We start from the raw sequence: 20,238 nt of genomic DNA, 5'->3' as shown, positions 1-20,238 counted from the left end.
TTATTTCCTAAAGTTCAGCAGGCTTTAATGAAGATTATTGTTACTTTAAAATTGTGAGTTCACTACAGATGATTAATACACCTTCACTGGTGAATCATCTCATCAAAGGGTGGTTTGGCAACACCTCTTTGCTTAACTATTTAATGTAGGTAAATCCACTTTATTTCCCAGTTCTCTTGCACAAGATAAAAAAAACAAAAAACAAAAAACAGCCATTAATAAGATGATATTTAAATGTTGAAGCCTTAAAGGCTGGCCCCAAAAATTTCAGAAGCCAAGTTCTAGTAGTTTTAGCTTTTGCAAATACTGCCTAGTGTTGAATAGAAGGGCTGTGGTCCTGAAACAGGTAACTGGTTTCCAGGTTCATCAAAAACAGCTTATAACCAGCTAGTGGTTTTATTTCGAGATTTCCTTGAATAACATTTATCTTAAGAGTCTTTAGTGTTCTACTCAGTATTGGAACATCTGGAATTGGAACAATTTTTGTGTTTTTCATAAACTTAACATTTTTTAAAAAACTTAACATCATTTTAAAATATGCCTTCAGAACTACCTTTCTCAAATTCTTTTTGGCTCTATTTATTTTTGTATTTTACCAAGCATGATAAAATAGTTAAATGAAACAAAGCAAAATATCAACAGTCCCTTAAAAGAGAACTCTTATCTTTGATTTAATGTATGTGGTGGTGGGGAGTGTGTGCGTATGTCCCCCTGCATCCCACAATGCTAATTCCTCATCTGAAGTTCAAGTTTGTCATCACAGCCACCCCTCTCCCTCACCTTCCCACCACCACTTACTTTGTTGTTTGATCCTTGGTGGCTGATTGACTTAGCTTTTAAATCTTTCTGGTTCCCTTTCTTTGTTCTATATCTTGGTTGCTAGCCATCCAGTTTGAAAACACTGTTTTGGCCCTAAAGGCTTTTGTGTACTTCCAAAGCTTGTTAGGCTGTGACCTTCACTGTTGAGGCTGTTAGGATAGGGAAGCCTTAAACCTTTAAAAAAAAAAAAATCTCTCTTGAATAAATGTATGTGTTGTTTACATATATACATATATGTATTCACACACCAGTGCTTTTAAAGGAAAATTAGTTTCTTTGTTTTGCTTCGTGCAGGTTTTTTTTTTAAAGATTAAAAAGAAACCTGTATACAGCAGAGTTAGCTCATTGCTTATATTGCTTTAGTGAAAGTATTTAATTTTTAAATTATGTGTAATTTATCTAATTTGTATTTATTTATGTTTAATATGTTATAATTAACACTCTCATTCACCTGACTTACCCTAGAAAAGATTAAGCTCTTGAAAACAGGTTTCTCTTTGCCAAAAATAATGTTTTCTACCAAGAAGCAAATGAAAATCTTTGGCCAAGTTTCTCTTATGTTTATGGAAGATAAGCATATCTGTCTTTAAGTAGTTTTGAGTCAGGAGTTTGCGGTGTGTCACATCATATTGGTTTATAGAACTTTTTAAAAATGGTGTTAAGTAACTTTTAAGTCTGACTTCTTAATATCAAAAGGAATCTTTGCTTGCCAATTTGGGAAAAAGGGTGGGTTTGCATTAAACTGTTTTAAGTTTAAACCTTTGAAAGATTGCCATCTAGTGGCACCAAAGGGTACTTTTTGTGATTGTTTTTCTAGGGATAAGCAGTCCTGCTGTGCATTATAGATAGGGCATAATTTTGACCTCTCCAAACGTGTAAATACCTCTTTTGGGAAAAACAGGGCCACCTCATAATATTTGCTTGACTATGATTGACCTTATAAATAGGAATTAATCTGATGATTCCTTATCCCCAATGACAAAATCCCTAACAATTTTGAAGGTGGAGAAACAACAGCAAGGAAGGAATACAGTAGCATTTTAGCTTTGTTAGCCGAATAAAAATTACTTTATATTGGTGATTATCATGTTTATTGAGAATTAAAAATATTATATACTGTTTTCTCATTCTTGCCAGTGTTTGTGAATATCTACATTTTGATGGTTATCTGTTGAATTTTAGGAGAACCAGGGTTGCAATTTTGGTTCTTGGATGCTTATGTTTTTAAAGTATAGCTACTCTGAATCTAGAAGGCATAGTAAATTGCTTTATATAGAGAAGATTTCAGGAGGCTCAGTCCAGCATAATAGGGGCTGGAACATTGTCAAAGGAGGTTTTTGTTACTAATGGGCAGAAAGAGGGAAAGAATTAGTTGCTAAATTCCCACATTTCAGTCTTGTAAGCTGGTTAATTGTGGATGTGGTATGTGGTTGTTAGATCTTGGGTGGGAAGAATTTCTTCAAGTTAAGATTTTAGAGGAGAGCTTCTATTATTAGGTTATAAAGACTTAGCTAAATCATGGAAATGGACTCCATATGGTTCTATAATAGCATTTCCCGCACTGTATCCCTGAGGTGCTCTGCTGAAAAACGAGTCCATTGAGCAAGTTTGGAAAATGTTATATGCCATACTCCTGCTTGAGGATGACAATGGATATGAGCATTAAAGACTTTGAAAAGTGCTTCAGTGAAAAAAAGAAAACTTTAACCCTGCTTTGCCCAAATTAATTTAACTACTGTTAAGCTTAATATCCCATGGGAAAAGGCAAATTTGGAAAATACTATTTTAGGAAAATTATTGTCCAAGGTTGCTATAATTAGTTATATATGTAATACATATATTACATATATAATAATACATATGTAATTATATAATTATAATTAACATAGGGAAGAAGAGAATTAAGATACCTTTTCTTATCAGTTGTAGAGAATATGGTTCAGAATCAGAAAAATTTCATTTTAACCGTGGACATACTCATTTTGAGCAAATGCTGGACTAAACAGAATTTCGTATGTCCGTGATGTGTTTCATAGCACCTTGATTTTCTTAATCAGGTTGTGGTATTGTTTGGGAGCAAAATTTATTTTGTTGTGTTTAATGGATAGCTGAAACACCTTAAACCAGATTACTTGTAAAAAAAGGCCTAAGAAATTAGTGACTAATGCTTATGGCTCTGCGGCTCTGTGGGCAGTGAGTCTATGACATTGATTCTCACTTTCAAAATGTATAGTCAGTGAACATTTTCTAAGTACAGGACACCATACTTAGATCTAATTCCTGGAATCTTTAACGTAGGAACAGATAACAAATTGAATAGGGAGGTAGGCAAACTATTTCAAGTCGGGTTTTTGTTTTGATCAACAAACTTTTGGCACACTTTTGTAACCTCAAGTGTTTGCACTCCTTAGTATTAGCCGTCTATACTAGGATCCTAAATTAATCGGAAGTACCAGTATTTCTCTGTCAGGGAACTGGCTATATGTTTTACAGACAATTCTCCATTTTCTGCGAATAGGGTTCCCATGACAGTTACATAATTGTGGGCTTGCTTTTTCTTATTCTCTAGCCAGTTTGTACTCAGGGAACATAAATTGTTTTTTTTATATTAGAAGAGACATAATTGAGGAAATAATCGTAGACAACTGTTACAGGTTTTTTGACTATTTGAATTTATCTGTAGCTTCTATTAATGTGCAGTATACTGAGTTAATATAAGCACTGTACCTTCCATTTATAAAATATAAAAGCTTAGAATGTGCCTACCACAGACACAGTATGTTTGTCTATTCACTGGTTAATAATTTAAATCCTGTTACTGGCTGTGAAATCCCAATATCTAAATGCTAACCATGTTCACAGTTTTGTCTGGTTTTGTTTTTAAAGAACTCCACCTTTTCACTCTGGCATTTCTTTACCTGCTCATTCTGTCACTCTGTGACTTTTTAAATAGGGAAGGTAATTTATTTTAATAATAGTTCTCAGAGGCTGTATTAGAAATTCTGGATGAGGGATATGTGCAATTGGTTAGTAAGTCACACCTATGTTGGACCTCAGTTAGTAACCTCTAAAGTGGGAGGAATAGTCTAAAAGGCCTCCGAGGTACCTTTGAAAGCTTTAAAGTTCTGTCTTTGCTTTTTCGTGTGATTTGTATCAGTGTTCACTTTTTATATATTTAGAGATTTTATACTAGTGTGAATGTTCTGTATTTGGTGAGGCATTTTAAAGGTATATACTTGAAAAAAAAATTTAAATACAGCTGTCCTCTGGAATATAAATGGCAAAAATCATCCAGAAAACCAAACACATTAAAACATGTGCATTTGGCATAAGCAAAATATTACTAATTTGAAGTATTGGAAGTGTTCCATACATTTTTATAGTGATTTTTAGATCCAGAGACCGTATCTATTAACTTAGTTAATACACTTCAGTAACCTTGTGAAGTATAACCATTTTCCAGTTGAGGAAGCAGGACCACAAAGCTCTTCATAAAGCTTTAATGGCATACAAGTATTCAGCGATGATCACTGCTTTTTCTATGCCACCTTCCTCTAGGGGAGAACAGTCTGAATCACTGAAACATCTGAGGGTTAGATAATAAAGATAAACACAGATGTATTGCTTTCAAGTCTTAGAGTGACATAATGTAGTCTTAACTGTATATTTCTTAGTTTAATTATTTGAACCGGTTGATTGTACTAAATAAAATTATCTGAAGTATTTATGATTAGCATACTGATATTTATAAGTACTTCTGAGTTATTGAGGGTGCTTATAAAATACTGAAGAAACTTTTAGGCATGATTCTTTAATTTTATTTACATGATCCTTGTAGCATAGTCTTTTATAAAAAGTAAAACTAGCCCCAGCCCCTGTCTTAAATTATCATAGTTTTTGACTGTTATCTGAATTGGGCTTATCTAAATTTCATATGCAGATTGATGATTTTTCATTTTGTATGGGTATTTAGAAGATAAACACTGTTTTCATCGAGTATATCTCTGTTCACAAACTACCTATTGTTGGCTTGACAGTCTCCCAAATCTTATAGAACTTTGAAATGTAATTTGTTTGATGAGCTTTAAAAATGGTATGTTACTTAAACAAGTTGCAGGCATCCTTACTAGCCTTTCCACATATAATCTTGATGGATTTGATGCAACTGTACAGTAATAGCATAAAGAACAGGACTCGCAGTCTAGACTGGATTGAGTTTTAATTAAACTTTTTCAGCCATAACCTGATAAGAATCAGGTTGGGTCTAGAAGTTACCAGACTGTGGGCCTGTATTAACTTAGTCAGCCAGTGTTCCTGTTTACTGCCACCCTTGCAGAGCAGTGCCAGTTTGTAAGCCATGACTGTGATGGGGCTTTGGGTAACTATTCTTTATATCCAAAGCAGTTTAGATTTTATGGAAGTAGCTCATGATTATTTGGACAAGCAAGGTAGGTAAATTTCAATTACATTTAAAGTGCAATTAAGGAAACCCCAGAGTAGTGTGTTCTTTCTAGGAAAAAAAGCTTAAGTATTTGTAGGACTATCCTAGCATGAAAACTTTTCTGAACAGACACAGAGTTTTGACAAGGTTAACTACTTTGTGTTGATTTAAAATTTCAAGGAGGAATAGGAATGTTCTAACCAAGGAGAACTACATAGTTAGTTTTTTGCTGCTTATAAGCATTATTTCTCACAGCTCAAAATCCCTTTTAAGTTTTGTTACAAAGAAAGGCCATTCTTCTAGACGAATAACATTTTCCTGAATGGGAAAAACAAAAACAAAAATCTATTGCTCTAAACAAAACACCTTAATTGTGCCTTCTCAAATTATAGGAATATTAATAATTAGTCAAAAATTTGTCTGAAGTCATTTTTCTAATTGCTCTCATTTTTCCTTGGTTCTGCCCTCCACAAATGGTTACATTGTTTGCTTTTGCCTGTTTGCTTTTCAAGCTCCTTTGGCCATACCTCACCCTATCACTGTCAGAAGCTGTTCACTGGATGTATTTTTCTTTTCCTTTTATGTTGCTTCACTTTTTAAGTCACTTTGGTGAAATTTTGGCTGCTTTCTCATGTTTTTAAAATGAATGCAGTGATTAACAGTCTTTACATTTCAACCCTTTAAAATGTTTGTAAAGGCAAGAAATAATGCAGAGCAAAGAACAAAAATCTAATTTGGAATTGATTCTCAGTTTGGTTGGATTTCCTCATCTACAAAATGTGGACGATAACCTACCTCACAGATGTGTGTGAGTAACTGTTTGAAGGCCCTCACTTAAATACAGGGTTTATCATCATATTTAAGGTAAATCCCTTCCTTTTTTTTTCTTAATAGAAATCTTTGATACTGATAGGATGAATATCTTGATTTTAGGTAAGTCTCATGTGGTAAGAATATAGTGGTAAAAACGTTTTGAGACCACAGTTTCACAAATAATGCTTTTCTTATTTTAAGTGACTTAAAATTTCTTGAAAATATCAAATATTCAAATTTGAACTTGTCTTTTGTGGCAACAAATATTCAGAACTTCTTAAAATGTTGGCTGAAGCTGCCTTAATGTACCAAAATACAGCTTTCTCTCAAGACTGTTCACAAATATCTGGTTGTACAGTGTTTTGTGTGTTTAATGTAAAATTGTTAGAGAACTGTGAACTCTAAGCAGAGTAATCTAAATATTGTTTTAAGAAGAATGCCTGTGTTCTTTGTCATGTATGCTTAAATATCATACAGTGGATTTTGAGTTCAACAAATAAAACTGAAAGTTGATAGCCATTAGGTTATGGCCATGACAATCATAAGAAAATGTAAGATTGGATATTAATTAGTCAAAAAATTTTCAAGAATATCCTGCGTTCATTTTTTCTTAGCCTATTTTTGAAAAAGAAAATTCCCCATATTCACCTGTTGAAGCACTTGATACATATCTATTAAAATGTTTTTAAAACTTTTGAAATTGGGATCACTTTTTATAATTTATTTCAGGAAAAAGGAAAAAAGCCCCGACTTCGAATGCTTTTGTGTTTTAATAACCATAGATTCAAATTTCAGTTTTGTTTGTTATATATTTTTTGTGGGTGTTAAATGATTGGTGGGAAGGCTCTGTCTTCCAGTAACCACATGGTAAAGATGTCATCTTGAATTACACAGCATTTCATAGTTACAGGTTCTCCCTGATTAATATTTGCACTGTGCGTGCTTATAGATAACAAACACAAAAGAGGAAAAGCAGCTTGATTGCTTATAAGCTTTTTTCACAAAATCAAATTAAAGTCTCTGGTTAATGTGAAAGCTATTTTTGTTTCTGCTCCGTCATTAAGCTAATATTCTACATGTCAATTAGTAGTTACAGAGAAAGCTTTTGTAGAAAATGATTGCCTAAGATTCCTTGAAGAATTCATACCACTTTTGTCATACATTGTGGTTTCTAACTTTAGTCATTGTATTTTCTATTGATGCTATGGCAGATTACTACAAACTTAGTGACTTAACACAAATTTATTATCTTACAGTTCTGTAAGAAGTTCGGTGTTGATTCTTCAGGTCACACGAGGCTGAAAACCAAATCACTGGTAGGGTAGGGCTCTAGGGAATAGTCTGTTTCAAGGCTCTTTCAGGTTATCGGCTGAATTTAGTTCCATGCTGCTGTGGGATTGAAGTCCCATTTCTTTCGTGGCTCTTGGCTAGGGATCATTTACAGCTTCTAGAGGCCACCATCATTCCCAGGCCTGTGGTTTCCTTCATCCTCAAGGCCAGCAACAGGGGACTCATGCTTTGAATCTCTCCTGCCTCTTCTGTCACTACATTTCTCTGACTGGGCGGCTGACTCTTCTGCTTTCCTCTTCTGATTTTAAGGGCCGCTGTGATTAAATTGGGCTCACCTGGATAATCTCTCGGTTTTAAGGCTAGCAACCTTAATTTCATCTGTAAAGTCCCATTTGCCAAGTCACATGTTTACAAGAATAACACCAGGGCATAAAGATCACAGAGGAAAAAAATCTGTTTACCATAGCCATAGAATAGGAAGGAAAAAGACCTCAGACTAGCAGTAGAAAGTCACACTAAAGGCTGCCTAGGCTAGAGAATGAACAATGTAGATGTGAGCCTATGTATTTATAATGGTACGCCATTCATACTTATCTAAATGAAACTATCTAAAAAACATTGTTACTCTAACCTTCATTAAAACATATATAAGTAATGATTTCAATTTGCTTTATGCAAACTTTTAAGAGATTTGTTTTTATTAGTTAAAATGTTTTTCCTTTATTTCCTAAATTGCATGGGTATGGATGCTTATTGTGGGGAAATTTGAAAAGAAAACGGACGCTGGAAGAAACTGAAGAAAATATCATCCCTACCCTTTTACCCAAAAACAAGCACTTCCTAGGAATGCTGTTATATTTTCCTTGTTTTCTCCTCCTGTTTTTTCCCTTAGAATCTATGTTTTGTTTTTTTTTTTTTAAGATTTTATTTATTTGACAGAGCATGCACGCACAAGCAGGGGGAGCAGCAGAGGGAGAAGCAGGCTCCCCGCTGAGCAGAGAGCCTGATGTGGGCCTCAATCCCAGGGTCCTGGGGTCATGAACTGAAGGCAGAGAGACGCTTAACTGAGTCATGCAGGTGCCCCAGAATCTATGTTTTAAAAGTTCTAAAGATGTGTGGAAGAGGGCCTGGTCAAGGGAATGCTCTGTCATCTTGGAGGAGCAAGTGTTTCACTAGAGGCACTCAAAAGGAGGAAGGGAAGGTTTTGTTGGTACATGTTTACAGGTTGCTGGAGGCCTGGCCCTATAAATGAATTGGAGTGTGCCAGTGTTAGCCTCTGTTAGGATCAAGTTCCTTTGAATGCTGTTGTCTATTTATATTGGTATATATTATATGATTATATAGAATTATAATTTATATACAAAGATATGTATTATCTTTTTGTACAAAATCAAAATAGTCCATCTTTAAGTATTATGCTAGGTTATGGTTTCTAGAAGACAGATGGCATCTGCTTGGACAGCAGCAATATTACAGTGTTTACATTAAAAAACCTGGTACATCAGTGAGAAATTTAGTTTGAATGCTAGGATTTAAAGAATGGAAGAAATGCGGCTGACATTAGTGAAATAGAAATATAACCACATTGATTATAGATAGAATGGATAGAAGCAATTCTTCCTAAAAACCTATTTCATATCAATACATAGTAATTAGGTACTAGCTTCTATTAGACCAAATAATTCATATTTTAAAAACATAGAAAATACTCAGTTTACCTATAATATCCCAACCATTCTTTCAAGTCTTAAGATTTGAATGTCAAAACCATATTTTTGTTTCTAACATCTTTCAACTACAGAAAGGCCAGGTATTAAAATAATATTTATACAGTATTACATATTGAGGATTTTAGGACATTTTTATCTATATTATTATATTACAGCCTGGTTACAACACTGTGAAGTAGACAAGTTGAGTGTTACTAGCACTGTTTTACTGAGGAAATTGAGGCTTAGACCTGAGCTACTAAATTAGAACAAGAGACCATGTGATGAGGTGGCAAGAGTGAATCGTAATTTCTTATTCTATTGGACAGGATTGTTGCAGGAAAGGTCTCTGCTTAGTCTGTCTCTCTCACTTAAACCACCTTGCCCACAGGCCATACTTAGCCTCACCTTCTACCGTGCACCTCAGACAGGTCTTTTCTCGGAGTGTGGGGAGGGCTGCACTTGCCTCTCATTGAGTAGCAGATTTAGTTCAGAGGGGTCCAAGCAGAAATGTCACTTTATCTGTAAAACATGTCTAAATCTTCTAGGCATTTCATTCATATCTTGTTCATTATCATTGTTTTTATAATTTTCTACCTATTTTCCTCTCTGAACTCTATGAATACTTTTTTTTTTAAGTTTTTGTTCACCCTGTGCTCATCATGACAAGTGCACTCTTTAATCCCCATCACCTATTTCACCCATCCCCCCACCCACCTCCCCGCTGGTAACCATGAGTTCGTTCTCTATAGCTGAGAGTCTGTTTCTTGGTTTTTCTCTTTTTTTCCCCTTTGCTCATTTGTTTTTTAAATTCCACATATGAGTGAAATCATATTTGTCTTTCTCGGATTTGGTTCACTTGGCATTATACTCTGTAGAATTATACATGTCATTGCAGATGGTAAGGTTTCATTCTTTTTTATGGCTGAGTAATATTCCACTACACACCCAAACACACCCATGCACACACACACACACACACACACACCCCACATCTTCTTTATCCAGTCATCAGTTGATGGACATTGATGGACATTTGGGCTGCTTCCATAATTTGGCTATTGGGTGCATGTACCCCTTTGAATTGATGTTTTTGTATTCTTTGAGTAAATACCCAGAGTGGGATTGCTGGGTAATATGGTAATTTTATTTTGAACTTTTTGAGGAAACTTCATATGGTTTTCCATAGTGGCTGTACCAGTTTGCATTCCCACCAACAGTGCCTGAGGGTTCCTTGTTGGCCATCTGTATGTCTTCTTTGGAGAAATGTCTGTTCATGTCTTTGGCCCATTTTTTAATTGGATTATTTGGGGGTTTTTGGGTGGGGGGTGAGTTTTATTAGTTCTTTATGTATTCTGGATATCAACTCTTTATCAGGTATGTCATTTGTAAATATCTTCTCCCATTCTGTAGGTTGCCTTTTAGATTTGTTGATTGTTTCCTTCACTGTGGAGAAGCTTTTTATTTTGATGTCGTCCTAATAGTTATGTTTTGCTTTTGTTTCCCTTGCCCCAGGATCATATCTAGAAAAAAGTTGCTATGGCCAATGCCAGAAAAAGTACTGCCTATGCTCTCTTCTAGGATTTTTATGGTTTCAGATCTCACATTTAGGTCTTTAGTCTATTTTGAATTTATTTTTGTGTATGGTATAAGAAAATGGTCCAGTTTCTTTCTTTTGCATGTTGCTGTCCATTTTTCCCAACACCCATTTGTTGTAAGAGACGGTCTTTTTCCTGTTGGATGTTTTTTTCCTGCTTTGTGGAAGATTAATTGACCTTCTAATTGTGGGTTTATTTCTGGATTTTCTATTCTGTTCCACTGATCTATGTGTCTGTTTCTTTTTTATTCTTTATTTAAATTCAATTTATTTAACATGTATTATTAGTTTTAGGGGTAGAATTTAATGATTCATCAGTTGCATACAACGCCCAGTGCTCATTATATTGAGTGCCCTCCTTAATGCCTATCACCCAATTATCCCTTTCCCCACCTACCTCCTCTCCCCTCCAGCAACCCTCAGTTTGTTTCCTAGAGTTCAATATCTCCTATGGTTTGCCTCCCTTTCTATTTTCATCTTATTTTTCCTTCCCTTCCCCTGTGTTCATCTGTTTTTTTTTCTTAAATTCCACATGAATGAAATCGTATGGTATTTGTCTTTCTCTGCCTGACTTATTTCACTTAGCATAATACCCTCTGGTTCCATCCACGTCATGGCAAATGGCAAGATTTCATTCCTTTGATGACTGAGTAATAATCCATTGTATATATAGACCACATCTTTATCCATTCATCCATCGATGGACATCTGGGCTCTTTCCATAGTTTGGCTATTGTGGACATTGCTGCTACAAACATTGAGGTACATGTGCCCTGTCAAATCACTATGTTTGTATCCTTTGGTTAAATACCTAGTAGTGCAATTGCTGGGTCATAGGGTAGTTCTATTTTTAACTTTTTGAGGAACCTCCATATTGGCTGCACCAGTTTGCTTTCCCATCAACAGTGTAAGAGGGTTCCCCTTTCTCCACATCCTTGCCAACATCTGTTATTTCCTGAGTTGTTCATTTTAGCCATTCTGACTGGTATAAGGTGGTATCTCATTGTGTGTTTTTTTTTTTCTCATTGTGGTTTTGGTTTGTATTTACCTGATGTCAAGTGATACAGAGCATTTTTTCATGTGTCTGTTGGCCATTTGTATGTCTTTGGAGAAATGCCTGTTTATGTCTTCTCATTTCTTGACTAGATTTTTTGGTTTTCGGGTGTTGAGTTTGATAAGTTCTTTATAGATTTCTGGATACTAGCCCTTTATCTGATAAGACATTTGCATATATCTTCTCCCATTCCGTAGGTTGACTTAGTATTGTTGACTGTTTCCTTTGCTGTAAAAGCATTTTATCTTGATGAAGTCCCAATTGTTCATTTTTGCTTTTGTTTCTCTTACCTTTGGAGACCTGTCTACCAAGAAGTTGCTGTGGCCAAGGTCAGAGAGGTAGCTGCCTGTGTTCTGGATTCCTTTCTCACATTTAGGTCTTTCACCCATTTTGAGTCTATTTTCGTGTATGGTGTAAGGAAATGGTCCAGTTTCATTCTTCTTCATGTGGCTGTCCAATTTTCCCAACACCATTTGTTGAAGAGACTGTCTTTTTTCCATTGGACATTCTTTCCTGCTTTGTCAAAAATTAGTTGACCACAGAGTTGAGGGTCCATTTCTGGGTTCTCTATTCTGTTCCATTGATCTGTGTGTCTGTTCTTGTGCTAGTACCATACTGTCTTGATGATGACAGCTTTGTAATACAGCTTGAAGTCTGGAATTGTGATGCCACCAGCTTTGGTTTTCTTTTTCAACATTCCTTTGGCTACTCAAGGGTCTTTTCTGGTTCCATACAAATGTTAGGATTGTTTGTTCCAGCTCTGTGAAAAACTGATGATATTTTGATAGGGATTGCATTGAATGTGTAGATTGCTTTGGGTAGCATAGACATTTTAACAATATTTGTTCTTCCAATCCACGAGCGTGGGATGTTTTTCCATTTCTTTGTGTCTTCCTCAATTTCATTCATAAGTGTTCTGTAGTTTTCAGAGTACATATCCTTTATCTCTTTGGTTAGGTCTCTTCCTAGATATATCATGGTTTTTGGTGCAGTTGTTAAATAGGATCGATTCCTTGATTTCTCTTTTTTCTGCCTCATTGGTAGTGTATAGAAATGCATCTGGCCTGTGTGCATAGATTTTATATCTAGTGACTTTGCTGAATTCCTGTAGCAGTTCTAGCAAATTTTTTGCTGGAGTCTTTTGGGTTTTCTATTTAGGTATCTGTTTTTGTGTCAGTTTTTATTACGGTTTTGATTACTACAGCTTTGTAATATAACTTTAAGTATGGAATTGTGATGTCTCCAGCTTTGCTTTGCTTTTTCAAGATTGCTTTGGCTAACTGGGATTTGTGGTCCCATACAAATATTAGGATTGTTTGTTTTAGTTCTGTGAAAAATGCTGTTGGTATTATGACAGGGTTTGCATTAAATGTGTAGATTGCTTTGGGTAATATAGACATTTCAGCATTATTTGTTCTTCCAATCCATGAGTCCCCTTTAATATTTCTTACAGGGCTGATTTAGTGGTCATGAACTCCTTTAGTTTTTGTTTGTCTGGGAAACTCTCTCTCCTGTATTCTGAATGATAGCCTTGCTGGTTAGAGTATTCTTGGCTGATTTTTCCCATCCAGCACTTTGAATATCATGCCATTCTCTTCTGGTTTGCAAAGTTTCTGCGGAAAAATCCACTGATAGCCTCATGGGGTTTCCATTGTATTTAACAGTCTTTTGCCTTGCTGCTTTTAAGAGTTGTAATTACAATATGTCTTGGTATAGATCTGCTTTGTTGGGGGTTCTCTGTGCCTCCTGGATGTGGGTATTTCCTTCTCCAGATTAGGGATGTTTTCAGCTATTTTGTCAAATAAGTTCTCTACCCCCCTTTTCTCTCTCTTCTGTGACGCCTATAATATGAATGTTATGTTTGATGGAGTCATTAAGTTCCCTAAGTCTGTATAATTCTTCTTGTAGTCAGCTCGATTACTTTCCCATAGTCTGTCTTCTAGGTCATTAATTCATTCCTGTGCTTTCTCCAGCCTGCTGTTCATTCCACCAAGCATATTTCTCATTTCATTTATTGAGTCCTTTATCTCTGCTGTGTTACAGGTCTCACTGATAACCTCCGCTCTTTTCTCAAGTCCTGTGAGTATCCTTATGATTGTTGCTTTAAATTCTCTATCAGGCATGTTACTTGTATCTTTTTTGCTTAGATTTCCAGCCATGGCTTGTCCTTTTCTTTCCTTTGGGACAAATTCTTGTTTCTTCTCATTTTGCCTAAGTCTCTATACCTGTTTCTGTGTTAGGAAAGTGAGCTACATCTCCTATTCTTGAGGGTAATAGCTTTATGAAGTCCTATAGTATCCTGCAGTGTAGTATCCCCTGTTCTCCAGGCCTGGCACTTCTGGGAGTGTCTCCACAGCTCTGGCTGCTTTATCTTCAGGCCAGTTGTCTGCAGAGGCTCTCTTTGCTTTTTGTGGGCTGTGGCCCTGGCCTGAATGTGGTGTTTTTAACTAGAAATGAGACCTGTCACTGTTGCCACTGGAATTGAAGTCTCACAAAACTCCCAGGTTGGGAGATGGGGTGTTGCCAGGGGTTTGGGCTGGTCTTCTAGGGGATGGGACTTGCCACCCTACTGAGGCAAGCGGACTAGGAAAAGTAGTTCTTCCGGAGCTTGGGTAGGTGGGGCTTGGTGTAAGCAAGGTAGGTAGTGAGTATTGAGTTGTGCTGGTTCCTGCATGTGGCTCTGTGCTTATGCTGAAGGGGAGGGGAGGGAAATGGCACCTGTCAGTTCCTTTGTTCCTGGAGGGGTCTTGCCCTGAATGCTGTCTCACTGAGACATGCTTAGAGCTAAGCAACTAACCTCCCTACTGTGTGCCCCAGATACTCTTCAGATGGCTGTTTCCACACTCTTCTTTTCTCCAAGAGCAGCCTCAGTATCTTCCATGCTGTCTCAGAGCCAAGCACACTGACCTTTAAAACGCCAGGCTTTAAGCCCTGCTGGAATTTGGCTCCACTCCCATTCCAAGCCAATTTCTCTGGGAATTCATCTTGCCCTTTTTGACAACAGACAACTGTGGTTCCCTTCCCACCACAGCGGCCATGACCCATTTCTCTCCCAAGCTGTGTTTCTGTACTTTCTACCTTGTTCTCTACCTTTAATTGTGGCGTTTGTTCTGCCAGTCTTCAGGTCAATTTCTGGGGTATTTAGGATGATGTATTCGTGGGATGAAACGAGCCTAGAGTTCTTGTATTCTGCCATATTCCCCTTTCATGTGTGAATACTTCTGCTGCCTGGCTTTTATTGGTAAGTACCTAGAAGCTTAAAAAACAGTCTCACAGCAAACCATAAGAGACTGTTAACTATAGAAAACACACTGAGAATTGCTGGAGGGGAGGTGTGGGGGGTGATGGCATTAAGGAGGGCACGTGTTGTAATGAGCACTGGGTGTTACATGCAACTGATGAGTCACTGAACTCTGCTTCTGAAAGTAATATACTGTATGTTAATTTAAAATAAAATTTAAAAAATCTCACAGTATAAAGAATGAGGTCATGGGACCAATTCCATCACACCCTTGAAGGCTAAAGAACACAGCAAAGGGGTGCCCGGGTGGCTTGTTGGTTAAGCATCTGACTCCTGGCTTCAGGTCAGATAGTGATCTTGGGGTTATGAGATAGAGGCCTGCATCATGCTCCACGCTGAGCGCAGAGTCTGCTCTCTCAAATAAATAAATCTTAAAAAAAAAAAATACAATGGAGCAAAATTGTTCAGTGTTGAAAATGCCAACATATTTTAAAACAGCTGTATGCCTCTGTAGAATTTATCTCATGGATAGGCAGTGCACAGCATGTAAAAATAGAATGTTATTTACAGCTTTTATTTTTTCTTTAATTCTATTTGACTCGGTGTTCAGGCATAGAATTATTTTTCTTTGGACAACAGGATGTTTTAAACTGACAGCATATGTATATTTAAATTGTGTTAAATATATTTAGGCCCTTCCTTTAGGAATAAATTACTTTTCAGCATCCTATTCCCAAAAGAAGCCAATATTGAACAGCATTTGTCTGATATTTTCGATAAAGGAGGACACTTATAGACTGAGCCATAATTACATTTTAAGATTATGCTTTAAATCTGAGTATTTTAAAGACCTTGGTTACACTATTTACTTTTCAGAATTACACCCAATTTAAATGCACAACATCTTCTAGAAATTATAAACAGTCGTGTACTAATATTAGAAGCAAACTAACCATCTGCACAGCTGCCTAGGTGCCATAAGGCGTGATTTCCAACTTTGGCTATGGCTCATTAAATAAATGCTCAAATGCTAACACACACTGTTTCACACTCTCTTGAGCCAGCAGTGAAACAGATACTGACATAGACATTGAAAGATAACCATTTAGGAGTAAAACCAACATCTGAATGTGGTGGAGGATTTGTTTTTCTCTTCTCCATTTCCACAGATCCCACCATCCCATTTGACGTCAGCGAACTGAACATGAGGTGAGGCAGTACCGAGGTCTCAGATTAGTCCTTCCTAGTGCAGGCCCTCCCACTGGAGCTTGATCTTCCTAAGGTGACCAGCCTTGATTCCTGAGAAAACAGAAAAGTAGAGGCCAGCAGAGTAGTGAGTGGCAGATTTCTTACCCAATTTGATCGTTATGCTCTGTAGAGAAGTCTGATGCTATACTCAGGAGACACAAGAATAAAGTCTCTTCCAGAGTAATTCTCAGAACTTCCTGAATTTAAATAAATTCCGTAGTCTTTCTTTGAGACTAATGTACACAACAGTGTATTAAGTATTTAGAATTCATGATTGTAGTATAAAATCAAACTACTTACTTGAAATCTAGATGTTCAATTAGTACATATCCATCTGTAGAAACAAAAATCACTATTACTAATCTGAAAGTTATAGAGAGAATGCTTGGAAATTTTTTTTAACAGTGACTGAAATTTTATGGGTGATAAGCCAGTAACTTCTTACATTTGCCTTTGGAATTGCGACAAATCACTAGATTTTCTTCAGTGGTATCAATGACTTGCAGTTCTTCTCCAGGGGTTATTGGCAAATTGAATATTCCATTTCTTGAATTACTGGAACATGCCACTGCTGTGTTGATGACAGTAATCTCTTTGTCATACTGAAAGAAGAAATTACTAATCAGACTGTATGTGCAGTTTTTATTCTAACAAAATTAATGGAGGACATAATATAGTAACCTCAAACTCAAGATGCTAAATATTAAATAACATCTAAAGGAATAGAAAAATAGTAGTAAAATGCCACAATCTTACATTTAATTTGGTACAGTCCTATTTTCAAAGTGTTTTCACACCTCTTATCCAATTGTACTAGAATGAATTCTGGTGGATGAGATGTCTGTAACATGGGTATAAATTAAGTTCCATGGATGTTAGGTTAGCTGTTCCAGTAATAAGGTTACCACCAAACTTGGGAATGGAGAAGTTTAAAAAAAAGTAAGAGGGAAAGAGAAAAACCTCTTTTTGTGTAGTGCTTTAGAATTCATAATGTTTTTACATACCTAGCAGTTCTAGATGGCACTCTCTTTTTTTGTTTATTTGTTTGTTTGTTTTTAGATGGCACTCTTTCTACCCTTCCTCTCTGGGTGGGCTTATATATAATTATACATAAAGTAGTAGGTATGGAGGGCAATTCCCACTCTCCTTCTGGGGTCAAAGACAGGCATTTGTGGAAAAAAAAAAAACTGATGAGAAATTCAACTTACGACCTTAAGGGAGGTTTTTTCCTGTGTGATAAACTAGCCAGCTTATACATCTATAGGTATATCACCTTCTAATGTATTGATACGTTGACTCAGAAAAAGTTCCAGAATACAAAGCTTATGTTTACAGACGTCTACTTAACCAAATTAGGGTGGCCAGACATCTCCCTCTGCTCAGGACAGTCTGCTTATATCTAGTATCTCTCCACAGAATTAGGATTAGGTATGCCTTCTTCCACTCTCAGAAGTTTGCTGAATTTGAATGATAAAGTGTATCACTCTATACCAAATGGGATCTGATCCACAAGATCGATTTTTCTTTTGCCTAACAAAGTAATAGCTTCCTCACTGATTTCTTACCATTTTCCCAGCCATTGTTCATTATGAATAGTGATTTCTTAAAATGAAAATCTAATCAGGTCACTTTCCTTTTTGTCAAACTAAAGATTCTTCATTGCTTTCATGATAAGATCCACATTTTTCAGCTTGACATTCAAGTTCCTTGGCATACTGTCATTTCCCATGCTCCTATTTCTGCCCCATTAATGAAGCCACATCAAGCTGAATATACCAGGTGTCTTTTATACATATAGGCCAATGCTCATGTGGTTTTCTCTGCCTGAAATACCTTTTACTCTTAACCACTTCTAATGAAGACTTTCACAACTGCAATGTATAATTTTCTGTTTAACTACACTTAGTATATACTTCTATTACAGCATTTAATAACCATCTTAAAATGGAAGAGTTTTATTCAACCTTGTACTCTTAATGCCTAGCACAAATGAGGCACTAATCTTTTGTGATTTGAGCTTATGAATAAAAATTACTGATATGGCATAGGTTTTCTTTTTTTTTTTTTTTTTAAAGATTTTATTTATTTATTTGACAGAGAGAGACACAGCGAGAGAGGGAACACAAGCAGAGGGAGTGGGAGAGGGAGAAGCAGGCTTCCCGCTGAGCGGGGAGCCCGATGCGGGGCTCGATCCCAGGACCCTGGGACCATGACCCGAGCCGAAGGCAGACGCTTAGCGACTGAGCCACCCAGGCGGCCCTGGCATAGGTTTTCTAATGATATATAAGGAAAGCGCACCACAGGTATAAGGAAGAATGGAATCATATACACGAGATAGGAGACAGTCACAAAGTGAGAAAAGCACTAAATGGAATGTAGGGTCATTTTAGCAAGTAATTGTTACACTGTTGCTTTTCAGTTAAACTAATAACATCACAATTGCAGTAAATAATTTCATATCATGGCTTCTAGATATAATAATCCTAATCAGCTTTGGTCCAAAGCAGGAGTTATTAATGATTATGAGGGATTTGTGTATATTCTTTTTTAGTACAGTCCAAAAACATTTTTGGACATTTACAAAGGTAATTTTATTCTGCTCTACACATGGATATGAAGATAAGATAACCCTTATCTGTCCTCCAAGAGCTCATGGTTTAATTGGTGAACATATAATTGCAATAATGTTAGTGCTCGTGATAAGCTCAGATTAGAGGTATATAGAGGAAGAGTAATTGCCTTAATGAGCAAGTGTGGGTCAGTCTTCTGGAGGAGAGGAGATGCCTTGACTGGGTGTTGCTAAGTGAACGAAAGCTAGTCAGATGGGGAAAAGTAACAAGAGTATCACCAGGTAGTTGGAGCAGACCAAGTAAATGCCTAGAGGAAAGGAGTGGCGGGATGGGGACTGAAGGGGATGTTCATTGAAGGGACCGAATTGAGTAGTTTGTTGCCAAAGCCTGAAGTGCAAGGTGAAGAATGGCAGGAAATAGAATCTGCAAGACAAGGAGAAATTATGACAGGAAGAGCTTTATATGTCATGTTAAGAAGCCTAATCTTTATCCATCTTTTAATGGGGAATTGTAGTGACTTGGAGAAATGTTGTGAGCAGGATGCCCACATTCTCTCTCTCAATCCAGTATCTGGGACCTGGTAGCTATTCAAAGTGTTTCTTAATAAATTCTCAGGGTGGCAGTGTATGAAATTACAAGGAAGGTCTGTTTGAACCTTGGAATTGAGGAAGTACTCCATGGATTCATAATGACAGAAGTCAAGGAGGTTCAGATACACTGCTTCCTTCATTCACTCATTGGTTTCATTTGTTTATCTAGTCATTCATTCACTCAGCGAACACTGTGTCCAGATATGTTGGGAGGCAAGGAGCAATCTTGAATGAGACAGAGTCTCAGAGAGGACTGGAGTCTAGCTCAGAATACATACACAGGCTGCGTTATATCCGACCAGTGTTAGAACAGATATGTGTATAACAGATAGATAAAATGTGCTGAATAACTTTCCCAGGAAGAGTGGATGACATTTGAACAGAGCCTTAAGAATAACTTAGGAGTTTTTCCAGGCAGAGGGGATAGCAAGCGTAAAGGCATGATGCTAGAGAAATGCATCAGGAAAAGCCTGTATCCGCTGTTGAGTCGTGGATCCTGTCTGTCCCAGAGCCAGAGGTACAGCACTCTTAAAGGATCTGTAGTAATATTAAAAGCTAGGAATTCATTTATAACTTGTACCTTCCGAGGAGAACATACCTTAAATTGTTCTCGAAAACGTTTTTCTTCTTTTTCCATTCTCATCTTTTCTAAGTTTTGCTTCTTGGTTCTGAAGAAATTTCTAGGAGATAAAGTGGCAAGAAATATGCAGGTCAGGTTAAATGTGCCATAATAAAACTCTAGGTTCCCAAATCTATAAACTCATGCTACTTCAGGATAAATCCAGGTCTAATTTTGTATGTATATATGTTTACATAAAATCATAAATATATATATAATCCTATATGATGTGGGTATTTGTAGATGA

The 20,238-nt window shown here is 36.6% G+C and overlaps 1 protein-coding gene across 1 annotated transcript in view; it reads right to left on the bottom strand.

The window, feature by feature from the left end:
• Nucleotides 1-16,241: 16,241 nt before the first annotated feature.
• FYB2 (FYN binding protein 2) overlaps nt 16,242-20,238 on the bottom strand; it is a 128,769-nt gene continuing 124,772 nt past the window's right edge. The window contains exons 17-20 of the mRNA XM_088022981.1: nt 19,971-20,064; nt 16,658-16,814; nt 16,513-16,546; nt 16,242-16,263 (exon numbers count right to left, since the gene is read on the bottom strand). Coding sequence (XP_087879107.1) covers nt 16,242-16,263; nt 16,513-16,546; nt 16,658-16,814; nt 19,971-20,064 — 307 coding nt within the window. The remainder of the gene's footprint in view (nt 16,264-16,512; nt 16,547-16,657; nt 16,815-19,970; nt 20,065-20,238) is intronic.

This window comes from Eumetopias jubatus, unplaced genomic scaffold (assembly GCF_037043125.1).
Source record: "Eumetopias jubatus isolate StellerSeaLion01/CBP00866 unplaced genomic scaffold, mEumJub1_p1.0 scaffold_4, whole genome shotgun sequence".
NCBI classification, from domain to species: Eukaryota; Metazoa; Chordata; class Mammalia; order Carnivora; family Otariidae; genus Eumetopias; species Eumetopias jubatus.
Note: the sequence above shows the minus strand (reverse complement) of the source record. Positions and strands in the feature narration are given on the sequence as shown.